Genomic DNA, 20,342 nt, shown 5'->3' with positions numbered 1-20,342 from the left:
TGTAATTGTTTTAAAATGTGGAAGTCTAACTATATCCCCACGCTTCAGTGATTATCTAGCTCATCTGAAAGGAAACCGGTGGTAAATGGTTACAATGTATCCTAGCAAAGTTTTGGGGAGAAATGACGGTGGGAAAAAGTGCCGCTCTGAATGCCCAAATGTCTCCATCATCTTCAGGTTTCAACTTCAACAAATGTGTACTTTGCAGAGGGCAGAGCTCTGGCTAAGTAAGGTGGAGGGTAATGATAAGAGAAGGAAATCTGTGTAGCAACTCAAGATTCTGGCGCCCACCAACTCCCTTGGGATTTTCTGCACTAGCTGGGGTTTGGAGCAGAGGACCCAGATAGCAATTGTCCAGTTGGCCATTGCATTGTTTCTACTTGGTCTTGGAACCACTGTAAGTTGTGACAGTGGAGGACTCTGTCTACTGAGTCACATGGACAGGGCCGTCAGGAACAAATCTTAAGTGGTAATAATAGGAGTATATAGTACACTAATTGCTACTGTCACTTTTGACAGAGGTTGAACCTAAAAGCTACTTTGAAATGCAGTGAGCACAATAATTCATATAAATCAGTGTTGCCCAAACCTCAATAATCAGTATGTTATCCTTATTGATTTTCACCATAGCCTCATGTTGCTATAATATACTATTTATCTTTGAATCAACTACCTTTTTTACTGAAATGAATTTTTATTTCATTTATTTGCTTTTTAATATTTTTATTGACTTTTTTAGAAAGAGTAAGGAAAAGAGAGATAGAAACATGGATGTGAGAGAGAAATATTGATTGGCTGCCTCTTGCACACCCCATACTGGGGATCCATCCAGAAACCTGGGCATGTGGCCTGACCAGAAATCACACCGGGACTCTCAGTCTGGGATGAAGCTCTGTCTACTGAGTCACATGGGCAGGGCCGGTAGGAACAAATCTTATGTGGTATTAATAATAAGAGTATATAGAGAATATTGACCAAAATGGATTTTTTTTAAAATTGTGGAACAGAAGGTTTTGCATTTTTTTTCTGTTTTAGTATGAGTAGAAATTTAAGAGTGGCTAAGTGACTAGTACAAAGTCACACACCTAGCACGTGGCAGAACTCAGTTTGGAATATGAATTCTCTCATTCAGCCTAGTTTCCTTTCATTACACAGACTGTTTCTTCCAAAAGATTACCTATGGCTGTCCAAAATGCTGATTTTAAGAATGTACCTGTTTGCAAACACTAAATAATATTTATTCACAAACTCCAATACATATTTTCAGCTAAACAAAGCTGTCAATGATCCAAGAGAAAAGTGTCATTCTTTTGTACCTCTGCTGACAGAAAAATTAGTTGTTTGTTTCCAGTGTTGAGATAGTAATTAATTATTTTGGCAATCTGTATTGCAATTTAATGTACATTGATTCCATTGTACCTTAAATTTCCACTCATATTAAGACAGAAAAAATATGCAATACCTTCTGTGTTCCATGACTTTTTAAAAAGGTCACTTAGCCATTCTGAGTCTTCATTCTTATATCAAAAGATTGCAGTAATGGTTGCATAATCTTATATAATTCTGAGATTGATACACACCAATAGAAATATGGGGTTCTGTGTATGCAAAATTAAAAGTTGTGGTTATTTATCCATCCATCTAGCCATTCATTCTTTAATTTAATACATATGTGTGTGTAATTATCAGGTACAGAGAAAATTGTTTCAGATATAGCAACTGATCAGTTCACAATCTCTTCACACTGTACAGGTGAAGAGAATCCAAAAAATTACAAATGGAGATTATTTTTCTTATCCCCACTGCTAATTGCAGTCAGCAACCACAGAAGAAATTTTTTTTTCTGGGTTTGGCAAGTCATTTTGCCATTAAAGGTATAATTTTTACAGTCTTTATTATGAAAACTTTATTACTAGCTAACAACCTTCTACTTTAGAGGGGATATTTCACTTCATTGAATAATTACAAACAGAAGTCTAAGTGGGAGAAAATAGTGGCTTAACTCAGGGTGATAGCAGTAGAGACAGAATCAGTTAGTGGGAGTATATTTTAGAGACAGAATTATTAGAATTCATTGACGGATTAGATGATTTTTAAAAATTTTTTTTCTTTATTGATTTTATAGAAAGGAAGGGAGAGGGAGTGAGAGATAGAAACATTGATGAGAGAGAACATCGATTGGCCGCCTCCTGCATGCCCCCCACTGGAGATTTGGCCCACAACCTGGCTGGAAATTGAACCGGCGACCTCTTGGTGCCTGGGTCAATGCTCAACCACTGAGCCAGGCAGATTAGATGATTTCTGATTTGAGTGAGTAGGTGTTTGTGATTTTATTTCCTTGATTGGAGAAGAATGCATTGGATTGGGGAGGTAGAGATTTTTAAAAAAATCAATTTGGGTTATAAATTTGAAAGATCAAATCAATAGTCTGGAGTTGTGAAGAAACATGAGGGAGGCATATGTAACTTCAGGAATTCTCTCGATATCGATGGTACATAAGGCCAGGGGAATGTTTGAAATCACCTTAGGAGAGAGTTTAGAGAGAGAACACAGGAATGGAGGAGGGGAATAGATGGAGAGAGGAAGGGAAAAGAGGAAAGGAAAAAAAAAGAAAGTGGTTGTTTAACTAGAACATGGGTTCTTTGTATCAGATGAAAATTCTTATTCATATTATTTAGGCTTTTTGATAATTGAGAACCCGGAAATAATTATTTAAGTAGATGAAATAAAATAATCAATTGATAAAACTGACTATTTGTAATATTGATTTAAACTCTGTTCTTCAACATACACCTTAACAAGTGGAAGGTTCATTAATAAATAGAAACATTTAAATGCATATTTTTATACATATATAATGTTACATGTATAAGAGTAGCGTCAAAGTCTTCTGGCAGATGTATTTATGGTCCATTAATGCACTTATCAGGACAATGTTGTCATTTGGTCTTCAGTGTTTCATGGCTTATGGTTCACTGGAGTCTTAGATTAATACCCTTTTTATGCACCATTTTTGATTCACACATTTCTGCAAAACGTATTTAATGAAGATGTTTTTTATGAAGAAAATCTGAGAAATACGAAAATCACAAAATAAGTTTAAAATTCAACTAACTGGATTAATATAAAAATATTATCACTGGTAAACTTTTTAGTGAATTTATATTCAGAAAAAAGAATGCACTCTGAATTCTTGCAGTTACTGGAAGGGTGCTATGTTCTCACATATAGAACTTTTAAAGAAGGAATAGAAAATATGATCTAAATTTGGCTACTATATCACAATTTGGCCTTTTCCTATAACATAAACACATTAGGACAGAGAAGTTGTCAGAATTCTAGAAATCGTCATCAATAATTGCCTTTCTCACTCGGCTGGTATGGCTCAGAGGTTGAGCGTCGATCCATGCACCAGGAGGTCGCCAGTCTGATTCCTAGTCAGGGCACATGCCGAGGTTGTGGGCCCAATCTCCAGTGGAGGGCATGCAGGAGACAGCCAGTTGATGTTCTCTCTCATCGATGTTTCTGTCTCTCCCTTCCTCTCTCTCTAAACTCAATAAAGAAAAAAAAGAAAAATAGTTGTCCTCTTTTTCATCCTATCCAGTAGAAATTGAACCCTATAAAATCTTTACATATACATTATCTTCTTTACCTCTTTATTCCTATCTCCATTAGACTTTCTCCAGTTTGGACAATTTATCATTTTCCTAATCCAGTTTTTAACCCCTTCAATACATTCTTCCCTCAGCTGCCGAGAATTTTCTACCTGTTCTCCCACTCCCGCTGATCGCCTGGTCCTAGCCACCTTCATCTCATGCCTGTATTCCTGTCACAGCATCCTCCTAACCAGTCTTGCTCTTCTGTTTCTGCAAAAACTGGACATATTATCCCATTGCTTAAACCCTGCAGTGGCGTCTCGATTCAATTATAAAATCTAGACTCCTTAACATGGCCTTTATGATCTGGCTGCTGCCTATGCCTCTAACCTCATCTCTCCAACTTTTCCCCGATTCAAACTCACTACCATGTAGCTTTCCTTCTAAACCACAAACTGCCAAATCAGAGTATTTGCTTTAAATCCTTTGAACATAGCCTTTCAAGTGGCTTCTCATCAGTCAGGTCTCAGTCCAAACAACCTTCTTAAGAGGCCTTCGCTAAACATCCAAGTCCTCTCCCATCTGCACTCTCTATCTTAATAACAAATGCTAACTTGTTCACAGGTTTTGGTTAATTCCTGAAATTATCTTGGATAATAATGTGGGTTTTGGGGTGTCCACTAGGTTGCAAACCTTGGCTCGTTCTAGCTCCACCAGGGCAAATTATTCAATTTCTATTTCTTTTTCTGTAAAATGTGACAATAACACTTTATAAAGTTGCTGCAAAACTTAAATGACTTAAACCTAAAATTTATAGAACAATGCCTGGCTAGTCAGTATTACTTGTTGTAGATATAGTACAATTAGTACTAAAACATCTTTTTTAAATGCAGGTCTGTTTAGTTTGCCCACTTCTGTAATTATGCCATTTAGAACATAGTTTGGTACTCAATAGTAGATCCTCAATAAGTGTGTGACCTACTGTTGCTTGACTAGTGACCTGGTAAAGGACAACTCTTAATTCAAGAAATTCAAATGTTTTTAAACAGTGTGGAAAAAAGTATTTTACCATTCTGCCTTAGGCTCTAGTTAAAAATTCCTAAATGTCAATCTACTCTTGAACAATAAATAGATTTTAGTTACTTAAATCTGGACACATGGGGAGTCTCAAATCCTAGAAGGAGAATCAACATGAAACAGATTACAGGGGCACTCGACCTCAGCCATAAGGCCGATATTAGGGACAAACAACCAAATCCAGATAGGAACTGGGAGTATTAGCCAAGTTATCTTGGTCAAAATATGGAGAAGGCTTCTGGAAGTGACTCACAGATGTAGCGGGAAACAACTGAGGTGTTTCTTGGGGGAGAAGTGGGTCTGATGCCTTCTACAGGAGTCAGAATTGGCTTGAAAATGGGATGTCACATGCCTCACAAGTGAAAAGTACTACTAGTTCACATTTATATCCATCTTGGACCCTGCTGGAGAAGAAAAAGGAAGGGAAAAAATCAGAGACAGATCAGAGGTAGCCTTCCAAAATGTTGTTTATATAAACGGAATAGTTCAGATTTGGATAAAATTGACAACACCCCATGTTTAGATAGTTGCTAAATTCATCATGTTAAGATCATGTTATTTTTATGTATATATAATATTTTTCTTATTTTCTTATTTTTTATTTTCAATTACAGTGGGCATACATTATTATATTAGTTTCAGGTGTACACCCCAGTGATTAGACATTATATAACTTACTAACTGATCATCCCAATAAATCTCACACCCATCTGACACCAGACATAGTTATTAGCAAATTGACTATATTTCCTATGCTGTTCTCTACATACCCATGACTGTTCTGTAACAACCAAATCCCTTCACTTTTCACCCATATATTGATTTGTACTGCAAATTATTAGGAAATCTTGTCTAGGTTGATTCTTATAGGCTATAAAGCACAAGAAATTTCCTCTTACTTTCCATTGTTTGCCCCCAAAAAATGATTCTAAGTCAGAATATAATGGGATGTGCCTACAAGAAAATTGAATCTACCATTTCACTTTATCAAATTGTGTCTCTACGCCTTTCACTGCGTCTGTAAACTCTAACGAGTGTTATAAGATACTGTGTTTGGCTTTGACTTTTGGCAAACATCTGCTCAGTGTCAGAGTCAAATTTAGAAACACATATATAGTCAGCAAGTTATCTTTTCACAAACTGGTTTGTTATAAATTTCTCTAGTAAAGAAACATTTGTTGGAGGATTTTTCAACATAATATAATATAAAGGTATGTGTCTAATCCTTCTAAAATGGCATTTAAATGAAATATAAAGCTGGGTTATATAAGGACTCTAATACCAATAGTCATAGCACATAAAGATTTGCATGTTATGAAAACTTACATGTATTCTCCAGTGAATTACTCTCTATGCTTTTATAATAACATTTTAATGGGCTGAGAAAGTGATGCTATTAAATTTTAAATTCTTTAAATTATAAGTTGTTAAAAGATTTAACATTCTCTTCTACTCCAGATTTTAGCTTACATAATTTATAGTTACTTTTATACATATTACTAATGAAAAATCTTGATTTATTAAATCAGATGTATGAATCACTGCATCCAATTTTAGAAAAACTTTCTGTATTTTTACGGAAGTGAGAAAATTTGATATATTTGAGAATTGTTCTTGAATATTTCTGATTAATGAGTCTCTTAGAGGTAAGGCTGTTTATACCATGATTTTGAAATATATTATAAGTAATATTCCATAGATTACTATAATTATATGGATCGCTCCTAGTGATTTAAACATTTTTTAAACTTATCTTTATTATTGAATGTATTACAGATTTTCCCCCTTTTTACTCCATTGATGCCTTCCTCCCCACTTCCCCCTCCTCTTGTCTTCCTCACACTATTATCTGGGTCCATCGGTTATGCATATATGTATATAAGTTATTTCATTTATCTCTCCTCCCCCACCCTTCCCTTTGAGGTTTGTCAGTCTAACAACTAATTTGTACTTCTTAATCCCTTCATCTTTTTCGCCCATCCCCCAAACCCACCTCCCATCTGGCAACCAACAAAAAGCTCTCTGTATCTATGAGTCTGTTTTTGTTCTGCTTGTTCATTTTTGTTTGTAGATTAAATTGTTGATTGATATGTATTTATTGCCATTTTATGGTTCACATTTTTTATCTTCTTCAAGAAGACCCTTCAACATTTCATATAATACTGGTTTGATGTGATGAACTCCTTTAGCTTTTTCTTGTCTGGGAAACTCTTTGTATGTCCATCGATTCTAAAGGACAGCTTTGCAGGATAGAGTAATCTTGGTTGTAGGTCCTTACTTTTCATCACTTTGAATATTTCTTGCCACTCTCATTTGGCTTGCAAAGTTTATTTTCAGAAATCAGCTTATAGTCCTATTGGAGTTCCTTTGTAGATAACTAACTGCTTTTGTCTTGCTGCTTTTAAGATTCACTCTTTGTCTTCTACCTTTTGCATTTTTTTTGTAATGGATTTTTAGAGAAAGAGAAAGGAAGAGGGAGAGAGAGATAAAAACATCGATGAGAGAGAACATTGATTCATCACCTCCTATATGCCCCCAACTGGGGATTGGGCCCTCAACCTGGGCATATGCCCTGACTGGGAATCAAACTGGTGACATCTTGGTGCATAGGTCAATGCTCAACCACTGAGCCACACTAGCTGGGCTACCTTTTGAATTTTGATTGTGATGTGCCTTGGTTTGGGCCTCTTTGGGTTCATCTTGTTTTGAGACTCTCTGTGCTTTCTGGACTTGTATGTCTGTTTCCTTCACCAAGTTAGTGAAATTTTCTATCATTATGTTTTCAAATAGGTTTTCAATTTCTTGGTCTCTCTCTTCTCCTTCTGGCACCCCCATGATGCAAATGTTGGTATGCTTGAAATTGTCTCACAGGCTCCTTATACTACCCTCAGTTTATTTGGATTCTTTTTTCTTTTTTTTGCTGTTGTGATTGGGTGTTTTTTGCTTCCTGATATTCCAAATTGAGAGTTTGCTTCTTGGCTTCGCCTATTCTACCTTTGATTCCCTGTAAATTATTCTTTATTTTAGTCAATGCATTCTTCATTTCTGACTCGTCCTTTTTTATGCTCTTAAAGCCTTCACTAAGTTCCTTGAGCATTCTTATAACCAGTGTTTTGAACTCTGCATCTGTTAGATTGCTTATCTCCATTTCATTTAGTTCTTTTCCTGGAGTTTTGTTCTGTTCTTTCATTTCGGACATGTTTCTTTTTCTCCTCATTTTAGCTGCTTCCCTGTGTTTGATTCTATGTATTAGGCAGAGACGCTATGTCTCCTAGGCTTCCTAGGATGGCCTATTATAGTAGGTGTCCTATAGGGTTCAGTGGCACAGCCTCCATGATCACCCCAGCTGAACCCTCAAGGTGAACCCTTCATTTGGACTATACACTCTTCTATTGTAATTGAGTCTTGATTGCTGTTGGCACATCAGTGGGAGGGATTTACTCAGGCTGATCAACTATAAGGACTGTGCCCACTCACCACTGACCTCTGACTCCCTTGGAGGATCAGCTGTGCAGGGGCTCAGCACACACAGATCAAGACTTACTTCAGCAGGGCTCTGGTATCCACTGAGTCTACTCTTTGAGTGTGTTGCTTGTGGAGGTGGTTGGGTGGTGGTGCTTTGATGTGGTCTGAAGCTGTCCACTGGGTGGGCTGGCTCTGGGGCAAGGTCAGCTACTGCCTGTGTTCTACCTGGGACCACCAGGCATAAGCTACAAAGCGATCTGGAGATGGCTGCCTCTTGTGCTGGGCTTGGAGGAGCTCAGGCAAAGCCAAGCTTTGAAACAAGACTGGCTACTTCTAGTGCGGGGCCTGGGGCACATAGCGAGAGGCATGGGGCTCCTTGAGGCCAGATGATGCTTGTTTGAGAGAATTCAGGAAAATTGGAAGCATGAGCCCAGACAGGCTAATCCTATGGTAAAGCCACTGGAAACATCTTGGGTGGGCCTGAAAGCTGGGTGGGGCGGGGCCTCAGGGAATCATCAGATTGGTACAAACAGAGTGAGCCAGCTTGCTGGAGTCCCAGATATGGCGCCTGCCTGCCTGCCCAGAAGGGGAGGGCTCACCAAGGGAACAAGGGCCTCTGCCAGCACATACGGGAGAAAACTGCCTCTCCAGCCCTCACCCCTCAGTTCTTCCCCATATGTCTCTGGTGCCTTTCAAGCTGCTTCCCCCCGCAGAGGAAGTGAGTCTGAGGAAGTCCATGTGCAGGCCCCTTAAGAGGGGCTGCCGGGAACTCCAGAGCCTCAGCCTCCCTCAGCCTCAGTTCCCACTGGTTTTCCAGCCCAAAGTGATGGGGATTCTCTTCCTGGCACTGGAACCCTGAGCGGGGTGCCCGTGGGATGGGGACCCCTTACTCCTCAGGAAGGACCTTCCCAACTGAGGTGTTCCTCCTGATTTTTTCCACTACACGTGGGTGTGGGACCAGCCTGTCCGCCCCTCCTACCAGCCTCGGTGTGGCTGCTTCTTTAATGTCGTAGTTGTAGGACTTCGTTCAGCTCCATTTCAGGCGGTTCTGAATGATGGTTGTTCTATGGTTTAGTTGTAATTTTGATGTGGTTGTGGGAGAAGGCGAGTACCACGTTTACTTACACTGCCTTCTGGACTGGAAGTCGTGATTTAAAAGTTACTCTTTTGAAATAATAACATTTCAAAGACAAACAAATATTAAAACATTGAACCAAATAACCATATTCATCCAGTTGAAAAGATTCTTTACTCCATTCTCTAATTTTTATCCAAAGAGCCACCATGACCTTACTATTCCTTTCTTCCCCTACCTTTTCCTGCTTTCACTCTTCTTCCCTCTGACATTTCTGTTGTTAAGTTTAAATCAAGATGATGTGCTCCCTGCACCCCCCAGAGAGAGCAGAAACTATGCACAGAGTTTATGGAAAGAGACTGTTTCCTCGCAGATCTGAGCCTTCCCCTCTGACTCAGCCGAAGGGAGCAGAGAGGCTGTGACAACACACTTCAAAGCTCCAGGAGAATTGAAAACGAGATCGTATTATTATTACCAGCCATTTGCTTTCTGTTTTACGACAAGAATATATATGTATGTGTGTGTGTATAAAGGTAAAATATTTAAATGAAAATTACTTATAAGTAATAATTAAAATGAGGAACTAGAATTGTTTAAAAGAAAACCTTCTAAATATATACCAAGTCTTAAACTGCTGAGAATAACGTATTTGGGGACAACTGTTAGCTCTTTCAGATCAATTAAAGTCAATTTAGGACTGAGCAAAACAGAAAAAGGGAGAACTCGTGGACTTGGACAACAGTGTGGTGATCGCGGGGGTGGGGGTGGGCAGAGGATAAGAGGGCATAGATTAGATCAATAGTGATGGGTAAAAAGCCAATGTTGTCAAAGTCACAGTTCTGGTGAGTGAAAACTTCAGAAAAGTTCATTGAAAATACACGTTTTGTAAATGACTTTCTTATGTACATCTCTGTGTCTTTCCCCCAATACTTAATCTACCCCATCCAAAGAATGCCTTGTTCTCTGATGGAAATCTATCATCCCATTGTCGATTAATCTCTGTAATACCTCAAAAGAAGTTTTAATGACTCCTAAACTTCTCAGTAAAAAATTTTCTTATTTTCCAGGATGTCAAACTTGGGAGAATTTGACCCTGATTTTTACCAATCTAATTATACCATTGACAATCAGGAGCAGAGTTGTAATGATTCTGATGCCTATGGAAATGTTTATGGAGCCCGAATGTGAGTACTTTATACTGAAAAAACATGTTCTCTTCTTAAGAATTAATAATATTATGACAAGTGGTTCCAGAGAAGGAGGTGTCCTTGGAGGAAGCCAAAGCATGTCATTATAAAGTGCCCAAGAAGAAATGTCAGGAAAGGGCAGAGAAATAAACTCAGTTCTCCATGAATCCCCGTGATCACCTGGGAACCGTTTATCACTGAATGGCTTGACTCTCTTTCCAAAATATCACTTAATAGAGAGCCTGAATACAGGGACTGTAATTTCTGGAACACTGTTTGAAAAACATTTATTTTATTTAATTTAATAAATATTTATTGAGTGGCTGTTGTGTGTCAGGAATAAAAAAGGGCACTATAAACCCAAAGATAAAGAAGAAATTCATAATGTTTTTACCTCATAACATCTAAGAATTTATGTTCTAGAGGTGGGCAATTAAATTAAATATGCTATTATAACACAGTGTGAAAATTCCTAAATAGAACCAAGATAAATATATTTCAGAATGTGTTAGTTATTTGAGTTGACTGTTCAACTTTGAGTTGAAAATACATAAAAATGATTAAGAATTTAATATGCACCCTTCACTAGTGCCCAAAATAAGGTATTTAGAGTGAGAAGAATTTGGCTCCAGTTTTCTGTGATCTTAGGAAATACTTAACTTCCCTGACTGGTGTCCTGAGAAATAAGGATATTAATAATACCCACTTCAGCCCTGGCCAGTTTGGCTCAGCGGTTAGAGTGTCGGCCTGTGGTCCAGAGAGACCTGGGTTCGGTTCCCGCTAAGGGCATGTACCTCGGTTGCAGTTTGTCCCCACCCTGGTTGGATCATGCGGGTGGCAGCCACTGGATGCGTCCCTTTCACGTAGATGTTTCTCTCTCTCTTTCTCTTCCTCTCTCTCCCTCCTACTCTATCTTAACAAAAAACAAAAAAATGTCCTCGGCTGAGAATAAAAAAAATAATAATAATAATACCCACTTCATGAAATTGTCATGAAGAATGTTTGTGATAATATGTAGGAAATTAGGTGTTAAAGTAAAACCACTATATAAATGTTATTAATTTATGTAATTATAACTTGCAAAAGTAATTGATACTTAGTTGCCTAAAGTCATTTAAACTTTTTGTATTTGGTTATATATTTGTTTCTTTTGTGGATCTAGATGAGTGAACTGTGAGAAGGGTCATCCTTTAAATTTCATAATAACTAACATTTTTTTTAGCTCTTACTATGTGTTAGAAACTATTCTGAGCTTTATATAAATTAACTCATTGGATCCTCAAACAACCTTGAGATAAGTAGTATTATTATTCTATTTACACATGAGAAACCAGGGATGCAGAGAAATAAAGGAGCCATCCCAAAGTCCCACAGCTAATAAGAAATGGGGTTAGAATTTTAACCCAAGGTTGTTTGATTAGGCCCATAACTAGAGTGGGCATATGATTTACTGTAAAATCAAGACATTTTCGAGACTAAAGTAGATACTATTGATAATAATGTTGATAAAATGGGAATAATCTGGGACATTTTGGGCAAACTGGATGTGTGATCACTGTGCCATACCAACAAGCTTAGGCAAAATAACCATATAACATATTTCAAATTTATTAATTCTTAAAGTTCATTTTTCTAAATATAGAAAAGTACCTTGAAAGCTTCAGGTGTAGGAAAAAAAGACAGAGTAAATACAACAGGCAATGGGGACTCTTTTGTTCCAAGTATGCTCAGGAAAATTTGGACACCACTGTTACTGGCTGATGACTCCTACAGATGTAGGCAGACAGGAGCTGCCTCCACTCACATTATCTCTTAGCTACACATTCTGAGACACAGTTCTTTCAATAGGGAAAGGTATTGGTATATAATGTGTTAAAACCCATAAAAGCTAAGTATCTGGAATTATATCTTATGCATGCCCTTATTCTGTGTTGTTCAGCATCAGTTAGATTACCATAGAATTTCTTAAAGTGAAAAAAACAATCTATACGTCTAGATATCTATCTGTCTATCGTTTGAATATTATTCCTGGGATAATTAAAATGTTTAAAAAATATTATTAAAATTGGGGGAAGCCCTGGCTGATGGCTCAGTTGGTTGAAACATCTTCCATACACCAAAAGGTTGCTGGTTCAATCCCCAGTCAGGGTACATACAGGAAGCAACCAATCCATCGTGTTTCTCTCTTCTCTCATTCATTCTCCCCCCCCCCTTCTTCCCTCCCACCTTCTAAATATCAATGAAAACATATGTTCAGGTGAGGGTTTAAAAAAAAGGGGTGGAGCCCTGGCCAGTTTGGCTCAGCGGTTAGAGCGTCAGCCTGTGGTCCAGAGAGACCCGGGTTCGGTTCCAGTTAAGGGCACGTACCTCAGTTGCAGTTTGTCCCTGGCCCTGGTTGGTCGTGCGGGTGGCAGCCACTCGATGTGTCCCTTTCACATCGATGTTTTTCTCTCTCTCTCTCTCTCTCTCTCTCTCTCTCCCTCCCCCCCTCTCCCTCCCTCTCACTCTATCTGAACAAATAATGGAAAAATGTCCTTGAAAAAAAATAAAAAGGGTGGAAAGGACAACGCTGTGTAGGATTGATTGGCTCAATCACTGTAGAATTCAACAACAGAAAAATAACTTCATTTGATTTCATTGATGATTTATACCTTGAAAGGTCAAGAAAAAGAAAAAAACTGGAAAAGTGTTTCAGGCAGAGGGAGTAGTTTGAGCATTGAAAAATTATAGGATAGTAACTCAAAATATATAATCCACAATGAGAGCTTTCTAAAAGGATTTTCAGCTCTGTCCTCTTGTTTTATTGAAAGAAACCAGTTGCCTTGAACTTCAGTTTCTTTTCTCCCTTCTCTGCTCCATATGGAATAAACACCTGGGCAGCATCTGCTATCTCTATTTTCAGGCTACACTATACTGAAATGTCTAATAAAAGGGAAGTAAAACTTTCCCCTTTAAGTAGGGACTCATGGATCACAGCTTTCTCCCCCACTTCACCCAGCCCAATCTCTTTCTCCATTTCATTTTACATATCAATGTTGCCCAGAAATTAAGATAACTAAGAGATGGAAGTTAGTATAACCAAATGAGAAAAACTCTTGATTATATTGTATTAGGTTGATGGCCTGGCTTGCTTATTAACATTTAAATCCCAGTCCTGATTTGGAAGTGATGGCATTTAAATTCTAACCCACACTGCAAGTCTCAGAAATTAGAAAAAGGCATATTAGCTGTGCGCGTTTTATGAGGTGCATGAAACATGGAGTCAGGTCAGTGAATTACTAGTGTACATCAAAAAACTCCAGAGATTTGACCTTTTATCCATTCAGTGAACAGTTCAATTAAAATACACCCCAAGTCAAAATAATAGGCTGATAATCCTGGCAAAAGATATAGGAATCCGGAGGGTAGTTATAATCAATTACTCTCCCTCTCTCTGTTTCTGTCTTCCCCCATACACCTCCATCCCCTAGTATATGGGAGCTTATTTTATTTTTAAAAAAAGACACATTTATTCTGCGTCATGATCAGACTATTACATTTAGCAATCAACAGCATGGGTGCAAAAAAAAAAAAAAAAAATTACATTAAAACCCTTTGTTGGAATGCTTTAAACTTTCCACAGAACAGAAACTAAAATAACCTGTAATACAATTAGTCACAAATACAGTCCTTGAGTTTTTTGCCCATTCACATGAGTATTGTCTAAAACACGTCTTCTTTGTAGCAGCCAGGCCCTGCCACCACTGTGCTTGGCTGAGGTCACAAATCCGTTGTAACCTGGAGCTTCCCTGTCACTTCTCTGGCTCTCTTCTCCTGCTAAGCTTTGTTCCTGGCAGAAATTAAAACCTTCTGCCACCACCACAGCTGCTGCTGCTGCTGCTGCTGCTGCTGCTGCTGCTGCTGCTGCTGGAACGGCCAATGCCACCGTGGTTTCGCGGTTTGGCAAAGTATTGGCTTCCACCACCATAGGGGCCAGAGTTTCTGTCTCCAAAGTTCCCTCCTTTCATGGGTCCAAAATTTGAAGATTGATTGTTGTAATTGCCAAAATCATTGTAGCTTCCGCCACCTCCAAAATTGCTTCCATCATTACCAAATCCATTATAACCATCCCCACTGCCACCATATCCACCACCACCACAGCTGCCACCAAAGCCACCTCGACCACTGAAGTTTCCTCCACGACCAAAGTTGTCATTCCCACCAAAACCACCTCCACGACCACCTCCAAAGTTTCCAGAACCACCTCGACCTCGTTGGCTGGACGGAGCACTAGCCATCTCTTGCTTAGATAGGGCTTTCCTTACTTCACAGTTGTGTCCACAGGATGGTATTTCTGAATGACAATCTTGTCTAAAGAGCCATGGTCAGCAAAGGTGACAAAAAGCAAAGCCTCTCTTTTTGCCACTGCCTTGGTCAGTCATGATTTCAATCACTTCGATTTTCCCATACTGTTCAAAATAATCTCTGAGGTGATGTTCTTCAGTGTCTTCTTTAATACCACCAACAGAAATCTTGTTCACAGTTAAGTGGGCACCAGGTCTTTGAGAATCTTCTCTTGAGACAGCCCTCTTTGGTTCCACAACTCTTCCATCCACCTTGTGTGGCCTTGCATTCATGGCTGCATCCACCTCTCCCACAGTGGCATGTGTGACAAAGCCAAAGCCTCTGGAGCGCTTGGTGTTTGGATCTCTCATCACCACACAGTCTGTGAGCGTTCCCCGTGGCTCAAAATGGCTCCTCAGACTCTCATCGGTTGTTTCAAAGCTCCAACCTCTGATAAAGAGCTTCCGCAGCTGTTCCGGCTCTTTGGGAGACTCTGACTTAGACCTGATGACTGCAGGAGGGGAGACTTCAAAGACGCTCACTGGGTGACATCCACCACGTCCACCGGCAGAAAGCTGGGAGCTTATTTTAAAAAGCTTGTTTGGCTCAGTGGCATGCTAATCTGAAAGCTGATTGACTGCACTTACTAAAACAATGAAGATATTTATATTTAAAAACAAGTTCTCTTTTTTTTTAGAATGAGCTAGAGGGAGCTTTCTCATTTTAAAACTGCTATCCAGTCATTTGGGTAGGCATCATTTCCAATCACTGGTAGTCAGTTATCTAGGCGATATTTCCCCACAACATTAAAAAATATATGTTTTTATTGATTTTTTTTAGAGAGAGAGGAAGGGACAGAGAGATAGAAGCATCTATATGAGAGAGAAACATGGCTTGGCTGCCTTCTGCACATCCCCTACTGGGGATAGAGCCCAAAACTTGGGCATGTACCATGACCAGGAATTCAACCAGGACCACTCAGTCCATGGGACTACCCTTAGTCCACTGAGTTACAAGGGCTGGGTGATGGTACATTTTTTTTTACCATCTAATTTACACTCTGGCTCTCCAGATGACTTTGGGAGTGAGCACACCTCCTGCATTCCCCAGGGGCCAACTGACAAAGGAAAGTAGCTCAGTTGACCATCATGATGGAAGTCCAGAGCTATAGTTTTCAAAAACATAGGCTCTAATAAAATAGGTAGCTAGTGATTACATGATGGGGTGCAGGAAACTGTGTGCAACAAACAAATCTGCAACCCCAGAAATTATGACTGAGTCTTCTCATGGTGACCTTCTGTATTTGCACTGGGAGATGAATGTTAAGTCCTGTTGATTCAGAAATAGGTAAAAAAAAAAACCACAACTTTTCCTCAGCTAGAGACTATGCCTTATCTTTACACAATATCACGAAGTGAAGACAAGCCTTTGGAGGCTGGTTGGAACACTGTAACCCTAGGTATGGGAGTGAGAAGGGGACTACTGAAGAGTTAGCACACAGAAGGTTGTTATATAGGTCAGGTATGTGGCCATTGCTTTACGGCTCAGAGACAGGGATCCTGACCTGAGTAGAGTGGAGGTTCCTCTGGAAGGAGAACACGGAATGGCTGGGATGTTGTCCAAGTCCCTGGGTATCCCAGAAAAATTAAAATGGGAAAAAGCTGAAGATGATGAGCATAGAACAGATACAAACTCTTGGTCTTCTAATAACATTGTTTTCTGTGGGAACGTGACCACCTGGAAGACAGCCTTACAAACACAGGCGCTCTTCCTGGGCATGTGAAAGATGTTGAGGGTGTTGTAGCGTAGGTCTCAGGAAGAGGAGCGCATGCAAATACTTAGCTAATGCTTGTTGATCACTTTCTGTGTGCCTAATGCTATTCTAAGCACTTTGCTTATTTTAGCTAATTCAACTCACAACAACTTTATGAGTTCTGTTATTAACCTCATTTTACAGACGAGACACCGAGTCATAGAATGTGAGATAATTTGACTGAGATCATAAACTGGGATTTGAATCCAGGCAGCCTGACTCCAGCAGCTGTGTTTGCTGACTACTCTACTTGGCTCAGGATAAAGCTACTGTTGAACTCTCATTACAGGCAGAAATGTAACTCCACAGAGTCGGAAAGCAAAAGAAGGGAAAAAGGACTGAGAATGTTGCCAATTCTAAATGAGAATTTTTCAGTCACCTTAACAGTTACTTGAAGTGATGGGTGCATCAGTCTGACTTGTACAAGTGCCTTTAATAGGTTACTAATTCATAAGCATGCCAGAGAAATTAGTAAAATGTCTAGTCTATCCCTCCTGATATTTTTAAAAAGAATAGTTTATTGAGTTTTAGAGAGAGAGGGAGAGACAGAGAGAGAAACATTGATGTGAGAGCAAAACATCGATTGGCTGCCTCCCACACGCCCCACACTGGGGATTGAGCCCACAACCTGGGCATGGACCCTGACCTAGAATTGAACCAGCAACCTTTTGGTGCACAAGATGACACCCAACCAACTGAGTCACACTGGCCAGGGCCCTCCTGATTTTTTTTTTTTTTTTTTTTTAATGAAAGGATACTGTAGGCTTGAAAGACATCACTAAAAATATAAGAGAACTTCATTGGCATAGTCGTTCAGAATTGAAACCATCTAGTAAAAAAGGATAATACTAGAAGACATGGGACTAAGAGTTGATTCAAAGCATATGGTTAAAATTATGGCTGTTCAGAGTAATTTTTCAGAGAAACACCTAAAACCTGAGAATTGGGTATTTACAGAGTTTTTCTGGGTTGGAGTGTGGATTAATAATGTGATTATTTTGGTATTGCTTAGATTTTCTTCATTGAGATATAGTATTAATTGTTATAGTCAATATGTACTAAGTCAAAGTTATTAGATAAAAAGAGATCATTTCAATTTAGACTATGATAGAAAATGACCCTGGTAATTTTTATAGATAAAGGATTTTGAAGTTCCTTTTTAGGAAAATTTTTAAATGTTATTTTTTAAATAAGGCAGGATAATTTTAATATTATACATCCATTAAAACAAGGTCAACAGAGGCCAAGCTCCTATTGAACATGTTTTGTTGGATGCAATAGCAGAGAGGGATAGAGGAAGGAGAAAAGGATAGGATTGGCTGGTACTGGGCCATTTATTTTTCTTCTGTAAAAACTACGCTTTGCTCTTAGCAGGGGTGGGGGTGGGTCCCATAGCGAGTCCCCTCATTCACAGAGATTGCTTTGCCTGGAGCAATTGTGAAAGTTATGTTTCCTCAAGCCTGGTTATTAGCACTTGGGCATGGGCTTCGGTGAGGCCAAGAAAATATGTCAGTGAAATAGTCTTGTTTAGACACTGGTCCATTGAATCATCTCTATTTGTCCCTTTATTCTTCTAGAAATGGTTACATTTTTTTTTTTAAATTGCATATGTAGGGAAAATTTTTTCAACCAACAAGCCGTTCAGTTTCTTATTTATAATCCATTTCTACCAGTACTTTGGATAGTGGGCCTCCTTGTTAAAAAAAAAAAAAAAAGATTAGAAATATGACACATGATTAAATGAACAATAAGAGTAATCAGCACAGCAATTTTGACCTTTTTTATCTTGTGGCACATGTAAACAAATTACTACAATTCTGTAGCACACCAAAAAATATATTTTTTGCTGATCTGAGAAGAAATATAGGTATACTTTTGATTTATTCACACTGGAAAGCTATTGTTGTGTTGGCTGTTATCATTTTTTTAAAATCTGACAATCTAGGTTATGGGGAGAAGATGGCAGTGGGCAGGACCAGAGGGAGGGTGAGTGTGTGAGAGAGTGAGCGGGTGTGTAAGAGAGTGTGAGTGGATATGAAGGTGGATGACCAAACCCGAGCTGTGGAGCAGAAGGTCCCTATGCTGTGGACGGAGCAGCCGGCTACCGCGGTGAGCGGCTCTTCAGGGCACTTCTCCCTGCACCATGGGGAGGTCCCATCATTTTGGAAGATCCCAGGTTTTCCCTGGGAGGAGGCAGTGGGAGTGGCTAGGGCCCAGCAACCATAGCCCACCAGCACACCTGGCACCATCAGATCAGTGGACACTCTGTGTCAACACAGACCGGTGAACAGTAGTGGAGCTCCCAAGGTGCTGGTCACAGAAGCCACAGAAAGCCCAGAGCCCAGCACCATCCCCCATAGTAGCAGCCCGATCAGAGTCTAGATTTACCCCCAGCAACAGAGGCTGGGGAGCAGACTTCCATCCCCAGGCAACAGAAGCACAGACCAGCAGCTGAGACCCATCCCCAAAAACTACAGCAAAAGCTGAGCAGGAGTTGAGCCCCACAGGGCAGCAGCACTCCCCAGCCACCAGCAGCGGGACCTGGGGCTCCACAGAGACCTGTGATGTCCAGTAGCCCACAAGAGCAGTGGGAAGCCAGAGGCCCAGAGAGACTGGTGTGATCCAGCTGCCCATCCTCTGGAACTGCAGGATATGGGGTCACCAGAGAGGCCTGTGTGACTCAGCAGGGACTCTGTGATCCAGTTACCCTCAGGACCTGCAGGGTGCTGAAGCACCAGAGAGACCTGTGCCACCCAGCAGAGACTGTGCGATTTAGTTACCCACAGGGCCTGTGGGGTGCTGAAGCACCAGAGAGGCCTTTGCGACCCAGCAGCCCATAACATAGGCATAGAGCTGGGTCCCCAAAGGGAATGTACGATCCAGTTACCCACAGGACATGCAGGGTACAGGGGCACCAGAAAGTCCTGTGGGACCCAGCTGCACACAAGATAGGTGTAGAGGATGTGAAAATGGAGGCGGAGTGAATAGAGGCTACACAGATGATATCCCAGGACCAAACGAGAATTACAACTAAAATAAAGACAAATCCTTGGAAAAAAGCAACAGAAAAGCAGCAGGACAGGACCATATAACCAGGGACACTGGTAGGATCTTCAGAGGTGTGAGAGGGTGGCAGGCTGGGAGCCCAGGGACAGCAGCAGTCTTAGCTGTGAACAGAGCCCTTGGGGAATAAAGACCAAGCCTGCTCCACAGCACAGAGAGCTGGGACTGAGCACTAAAGTAGCCATAGCCACTCACCAGGGGGCTATGGCAGAGGAGGGCAGACTGGGCTGGAACTCTGTGGGGACACTCAGGATTTGAAGGGCACTCAGAGTTGTTGCTGAGTTGCAGCAAAAAAGGACGGTGGCCAGTAAGCTCCTTCCCAGAGCTGTTGGGAAAAGCAGCAGCCCCCCCTTGGAGATTCAGCCTGTCCCAGGTGAGGCAAAGAAATGCAAATTGAGGCTCATTAACAACCAGCATCTATCCCACCCTCTGAATATCCTCTTATGTAGAACATCAGGGCTACATTCCAAGGCACTGAATAACTGAGACTACTAGCCACCAGGAAAAAGCTAGAGGATAACTGAACCTTTCCTGGGCATGCAAATCTACCCAGGAAAGTAAGACTTGACAGTGGTCTTTAACATGGGCCCACCCAGGCTCATCCAAACCAGTAGAGGGAGCCATAAACAGCAGAACAGCAATACCCACAGGGAAAACTTGGCAGGCTCCAAAACCCACTGAGATAGCCAAAATGGTGAAACAAAGAAACAAATCCCAAATGAAAGAACAAGAGAACACTATTG

General features: G+C 40.2%; 1 protein-coding gene and 1 pseudogene across 1 annotated transcript in view; one reads left to right on the top strand and one right to left on the bottom strand.

Moving 5' to 3' along the window:
• Window positions 1-5,803: 5,803 nt before the first annotated feature.
• Window positions 5,804-20,342, top strand: part of YIPF7 (Yip1 domain family member 7) — a 30,299-nt gene continuing 15,760 nt past the window's right edge. Inside the window, exons 1-2 of the mRNA XM_036270479.1 lie at window positions 5,804-5,884; window positions 10,281-10,397. Coding sequence (XP_036126372.1) covers window positions 10,282-10,397 — 116 coding nt within the window. The 5' untranslated portion in view covers window positions 5,804-5,884; window position 10,281. The remainder of the gene's footprint in view (window positions 5,885-10,280; window positions 10,398-20,342) is intronic.
• LOC118636365 lies at window positions 13,035-15,826 on the bottom strand (annotated as a pseudogene).

This window comes from Molossus molossus, unplaced genomic scaffold, assembly GCF_014108415.1.
Source record: "Molossus molossus isolate mMolMol1 unplaced genomic scaffold, mMolMol1.p scaffold_m16_p_1, whole genome shotgun sequence".
Classification (NCBI taxonomy): Eukaryota; Metazoa; Chordata; class Mammalia; order Chiroptera; family Molossidae; genus Molossus; species Molossus molossus.
The sequence above is the reverse complement of the archived record's forward strand: the minus strand, read 5'-3'. Positions and strand labels throughout refer to the sequence as shown.